General features: G+C 40.7%; 1 protein-coding gene across 1 annotated transcript; it reads left to right on the top strand.

Moving 5' to 3' along the window:
• The first annotated feature begins 75 nt into the window (after nt 1-75).
• LOC307074441 (MOB kinase activator 1B-like) lies at nt 76-5963 on the top strand. The gene is made up of 6 exons (XM_079734603.1): nt 76-327; nt 1203-1369; nt 1710-1803; nt 2314-2447; nt 2855-3018; nt 3723-5963. The coding sequence occupies exons 1-6, from the start codon at nt 170-172 to the stop codon at nt 3798-3800; spliced, it is 795 nt and encodes a 264-aa protein (XP_079590729.1). The 5' UTR covers nt 76-169; the 3' UTR covers nt 3801-5963.
• The last annotated feature ends 314 nt before the right edge of the window (nt 5964-6277 follow it).

The raw sequence follows: 6277 nt of genomic DNA, 5'->3' as shown, positions 1-6277 counted from the left end.
CCGTTATTTGACCACCAGATATCGTCACAGATCTGTGTGAGTTGGTTCTCACTGTTGATCAAACTAGAAGAAGAACCAATTGAGTGCGCTGTTTCTTGTGGTTTGTGACTGGTAACACTGTAAGGGTACCGATTCTCAACCAGCCCTCCGAGTATTTCTGAACGATTTTATGATTTTATTACCGGAAGGACTACAACAAGGTCTCTCGTCGGTGGCCGGTTTGTTTCTGTCGGTTGGCCGTGAAGAGAAACGGAGAAGAGCGATACTTTGTCCCACCATCTTACTGGAACCATTCGGTGTGGTTCGAAGAAACATGAGCTTTCTTTTGTGAGTTACAATTCAATCCATCAGTGTATATTCAAGCTCCAATATTTAATATAATGTATTTCATTGTCAGCGGCGTTAGAGTTCAATGTAATGAGCTCATGGCTAACGATGGTCAGGGTAGTGCCACTTCCTGGATCGACCCCATAAGGCTCCTAGTCACCATCAGGGGGGCTCTTCATGACACAGGACCCCCAAACACAGTGGACTGATGTTGTGACATTTTCCTCTTTTATGTGTCCCGGAAACCCAACAAATGACGTGAAGTACATGATCTTGGATGTAGATGACAGGCCCGAATAATAGTTTGTTGGGGACACTCGAACCCCCAGCGGTTGGAGAACACCGTTTCGTTGTTATTAATGAATCCATAATAATATTGTTTAAATGAGATGATCTTCATTTATGGGGCTAGAGGGAAAGACACAGGATTGTTGGAGGGACAGGACCCCTTGATGCGCCGTTTTGCGAGATTACGAGCGATGTAGGCGACAGATTTTAATCTAAAATACTGGATGATTGGTCTGACGCATTTCATTTTTTTTTGTTTTTTGTTTTTTTTGTTTTACTGTTGCATTGAATGGGTTAGTGAGTCCATCTACAATGGTGGAAATAGGGCAGCCAATTATGTAATGCACTGTACTTGTCAACGGGTAAATTGGACTACTTCAGATGAATCAGTTCACATATCAGTCTTCGGGCCCAAACTTTCGTTAGTGTTGTGCCTCTATACACTAGGTTCCAATGGATTCAATGTTGGGCGTTTGATAAGCTGATATAGACGAAATTAGATGTGTGTGTGTGTGTGTGTGTGTGTGTGTGTGTGTGTGATCATGGGGACAAACTAAATAATTATATTGATTGATTTCCTTCTCCAGTGGAAATCGATCCTCCAAGACATTCAAACCCAAAAAGAATATTCCGGAGGGCTCCCATCAGTACGAGCTGCTGAAGCATGCGGAGGCCACACTGGGCAGCGGCAACCTGCGCATGGCGGTCATGCTGCCAGAGGGGGAAGACCTGAACGAGTGGGTCGCCGTGAACAGTAAGAGATAACAAACTCCACTTACAGGGCTAGGAACCCAACGTCTGGTCCGAGTGCAGGGAGTAGTGATAGAAATCAGGACAACGAAGAGATGAAGGGAGTGTTCATGTCCTCAAACTGCATTGTAGCTTCCTCACATTCAATTTAACCACATTTAAGAGCGTACAAAAACTGAGGCTAAATAACAAAGTACACAAGTTATTACATATATAGGAAGTGTATATAATCTATCCTTCTTTTTCATTTGAAGTAAATAATGTTGTGATCTTATGTAAGAGGTGAACTTTCTTGTGTAGGAGTCACCCATTCGGTATTCAATTGTTACCCTTCTCGTTTGCAGCTGTGGATTTCTTCAACCAGATCAATATGCTGTATGGTACCATCACTGACTTTTGCACAGAAGTGAGCTGTCCAGTGATGTCTGCGGGTCCCAAGTAAGAGAGGGGAAGGAGGTCCTTATACACCCTTATTGATGTGTGTGTGTGTTTGTGTACCCTTACACACCCATCAATAAGTTCATAAGCGGAGGCTTGTGTGTAAACAAAGATCAGTTTCTCTTAGTCACTGTAAGGACAATGAAAACCACCTGTTCAAATAGTCCAACTCAGGGTGCTGCTAAAGCTTTTAATTGCTGTGTATGTCATGGGATTACTAAACTCCAATGATGCATCAAGTTTATAGGACAGTAGTATGGCAGGAAGTTACGGGCCGGCCCTTAACAGTTGGGAAAGAGGTGTTCCAAATAAAATGTGTATACAATTACAAAATTGGTATTGCACACATTTAGGAAGTGACCTAGTCAAATAGCAGGCAATGCTACATGTGCTTGCTGTCTGTTGTGCCGTTTCCTTCTACTTGACCTAACTTAAAACTTAAAAACATCTATATGGAATAACAGCATTTTAAACAGTTTTTAAAATGTTTTCCATCCGTCACTTTCACAGGTACGAGTACCACTGGGCCGACGGAACCAACATCAAGAAACCAATCAAATGCTCCGCTCCTAAATACATAGATTACCTCATGACCTGGGTTCAAGACCAGCTTGACGACGAGACACTGTTCCCCTCAAAGATTGGTAGTTATTTCTTTATTGACATCGTCAACAGAGTATCCCTGATGAAAGCGCTCTCGTGCTCCCTAACGTTGTCAAACACCACTCTAATAGTCACTCGGCATCACCATAATCATAGTACACAATCATATTGGGCCCTTTACCTTGCTCAATTTGTCTCCACTGTAGCCAAGTAAAGGTGAAAAAAAAAAAATATATATATATATAGTCTGTTTCCATTTTTCTTGTTATATTCTTGCATAACAGTGTAGAGCCCCATAGCCACCTCATTGTCTATGTTGTGTATTCACTCTTCTTGTGTTACATAACATTAGCCATACATGCTTTCCACTCAGAAGTCCCTCACAGAATTTTTACCAGCTATCTCAATAACCTTGTTTTTCCCCTGGTATTTCTTCTGTTGACTCAAGGCGTCCCCTTCAAGCGTAACTTCATGTCAGTGGCAAAGACCATTCTGAAGCGTCTGTTCAGGGTGTACGCCCACATCTACCACCAGCACTTTGACTCTGTCATGCAGCTCCAGGAGGAGGCCCATCTCAACACCTCCTTCAAACACTTCATCTTCTTCGTTCAGGTAAGACCTGCAACTCATTGGGAGTCAAGAAAGGGTTTATTCCCTTTAATCTCTTTGAGGTTGTCGACTGACTGAGCCATGGTCTCGCAGAAACAGCCATCATTCATTCAGAAACTCTGGAACAGCGTTGATAACTGTGTCAAGAGCCGCCTTCTTATCAGGAAGAGGTCTTGATTGACATGCAAGGGCGGCCAATCACTGCCCGTTCCACGTGATCAGTTCTTCTAGAAAAACAGACCTATGGGGGAACAAACGTGAATCATAATAGCTCAGCTGTATACGAAAAAAAAGAGATACGACAGACTTCCCCCGTGTCGCTCCGGTCTCCATTTCTGTGAGTGTCATTGCTGACAGCCAATGGGGATTGTGTCGTGAGTTTCAGGACGGGTCACATAGTTATATAGTGCTGAGGAACAGAAGAGGCTAAGACTAATAGAGCCGTGACTAGCTATTTTAAAACCGACCCTATCGTTAAATGACAACACAACGATCAGCCTTTCGGTTCGTAGGGTCGACTAGGGAGGACGATCGGAGGCTGGTTTCTATCATATATCTGGGTGGACGTTTCCGCTGCAGCTATAGGATAGATTTTGATCTATAAATGTCTTGTAAGGGTTAATCAACATCACACCTGGAGGTAAAACATGAGCCCTTGTCACACAGGATTTATGAATGAGTGTGCCCCCTCGTCTCTTGTCTTCCAGGAGTTCAACCTGATCGATCGGAAGGAGCTGGTGCCACTGCAGGAGCTGATTGAGAAGCTGACCACTAAGGATAGATAAATAAGCCAAGAGGATTAGTCTGTGGTCTCCTATATATTTTGCACAGATACCCACCCCCACCCCCCACTACCCCTGGCTGTATGTATGCAGTAAATACTATATTTCCATTTGGGGAAATGTTTTCTTAAGGCCAGGACCATGGGTGGATCTTGATAGGTTAAGGCAGCAGGACTAAAGTCATCAGGGATTATACTCTAAATTTGAACAAACATCTGAGTTGCAGTTATTAGATCAAATCTGTCGGCTCTTGAAACAGATACCAGTTATTGTTTGGTTAGCTATTCTTTGGATGTAAATAGTATTTTGTGTTAGCTAGAGTTATATTGGTCTCTTCACAGCTTTTCTTTAACACAAACCTTTCAGCAAAACTAGAAATAACTCTGGACTTTTAATTTGCGATGACAGAGAGTAGAGTGAACTAGCTAGAATATCTTGAGGATGTTCATTTAGCAACCCAACAACACACTTCATTAACATACTAAAGTTTGTATTGGATCCTAATTGTTATAGTTGTTATATTGGTTGGGCCGTTGCACTACAAAGACAAATATCAATATGATTTTGAACAATGGACCAATGGCTGGTATGGCTCTAAACTTTAATGAAAAAGTACAGACTTAAATACAAATGCCATGCTCTTAAACCCATTCAGACCGGATCACGCATCTGTGCGTGTTTACCATTAACCCATTTGTTGCGCGGAGCAACATTGTATTGTTGCGTGGTGCTGCGCGGAGCAACATTGTATCTACTAGATACAATGTTGCGCCGCACAGCAGCCGGTACAAATGGGTTAAGGACCCTTTACAAAAACATAAGAAATATTAAATGTTTGACTACCATGGAATGTATGTGCTGGAGTATAACCTATTTATGCTGATTACTCTGTTTTGAAGAATTATGACTTTGTTTAATCTGAAACTGTCCTACCCAAGTCCTGTGGGTAGGATGAGGTTAATGAATGTGTTCAGACATAAGGGAGACGGGAAATAACTTGTTTAGCAGCAACTAAAATGGAATTGTCTCCTTTTTGTGTTTTCCATTGACGGTGGTAGTTTACCCTTCGCACCAAACTTGTCTAAAATGGTAACTGCAAATATTGGCCACGGTTTTGGTACTCTGACATTCCATAGAAAGTCTTCAAAAAATTGGTATATCAGACAACTAAACCCTACATGCTGATACATGTACTGTTTATAGTCAAGAATTGTCCCCTGGGACATATCGGGCTGGATAAAATGCTTACGTCATTGGAGTATGCTGGAGCACTTGTTATTTTATTAGCCATAACGCACTTTGAACTATTTACCTGAATGTTTTACTGTACAGAATTTGGCTTTTTGAGAAGCTGTTACTGTGTTGGATTGTTTCACCCTGCCCCCCCCCCCCCACACACACACACACACACACACCCACCCGCCCCCCCTTCATTGTGTTTCCCGCAAATGAATGTGATAGAATGTGCTGGAACAACAACAACATGGGGTACAACAAGATGGTTGGTTTAACTTAAACCAATGTTGAGTGCCAGGCTTCAGACCGTGGACACATTAACTTTTCCTCTGGTGTGAAAGTCTAGGTTAATATGCAATAATTGACAACTAAAAAACACTTGGTATATTATTATTTATAAGTCATCCGATTTATGTTTAAACCCTCTCAGCCTGTTTTTGCTTCATATTGCATTGACTTTTATTCTCAATGTTATTTTTTTACACACTAAGGTTAAGTGCAGTTGATGTATTTATCGATTACCATTATAATATATTCATGGTGGTATTTAAAGGATATGCAAAACATGTAAATATGGAGGTTTCCCCTTTCTTAGAAGTCATTTTAGACGGGCATGAAGTGATGGCCTTTGGTCGCAGAATGCAAATTTAAGGTATTTTGTCTTAGTACTTGCCTTCTATCCCCGTTTGGATGTGACACTTTTTATCCGCTTAATATAATGTTTATTAATTTGCTTCTACCGGAAATCAGAAGATGTAAGAGAAACGTTCTTATGGCACATTAGGCTATTGACCATATCATATCCTGTTGCATAGGTTTTTCCTCCTTGACTGTAATGCTGGCAAAATGTTTGTAAATATGTGCTAGATTTAAGGTTTTTGATGCTACTGACATAAGTTATGCCTTTGAAAGCCAAATAAAGATCTTTAAATCCTGAAAGTTTGCAAATGTTTTGAGCTCTCAAATAACCAGACAATTAGCCAATAACAGTTTTGCAAAACATGCCTATTATTGAAATGTCCAAATCTTTACACGTTAATAGCTTTCCAGGTACTACCTATTGACCTGCTGGTATGTGAGAATACAATAGATTCTCAACGTTTGTGAACCATGGAAATAAAACATAATACTTGAAAATAGAAGTTAATCACATTAAAATAATAAATAAGATGTTGAACAAATAGAAGACCTATACATATAATAAAAATAAAAATTATATAAATAACTTCTTTCCTATAATTATA

Source organism: Pollachius pollachius (genome assembly GCF_949987615.1).
Source record: "Pollachius pollachius genome assembly, chromosome: 4".
NCBI lineage: Eukaryota > Metazoa > Chordata > Actinopteri > Gadiformes > Gadidae > Pollachius > Pollachius pollachius.
The sequence above is the reverse complement of the archived record's forward strand: the minus strand, read 5'-3'. Positions and strand labels throughout refer to the sequence as shown.

Excerpts from the sequence above, each read along its gene's own strand:
- LOC307074441 (XM_079734603.1), top strand. The coding sequence starts at position 170 with ATGATTTTATTACCGGAAGGACTACAACAAGGTCTCTCGTCGGTGGCC. Across the intron at positions 328-1,202 it reads AGAAACATGAGCTTTCTTTT|TGGAAATCGATCCTCCAAGA; the intron begins GTGAGTTACAAT and ends TTCCTTCTCCAG. Across the intron at positions 1,370-1,709 it reads CGAGTGGGTCGCCGTGAACA|CTGTGGATTTCTTCAACCAG; the intron begins GTAAGAGATAAC and ends TCTCGTTTGCAG.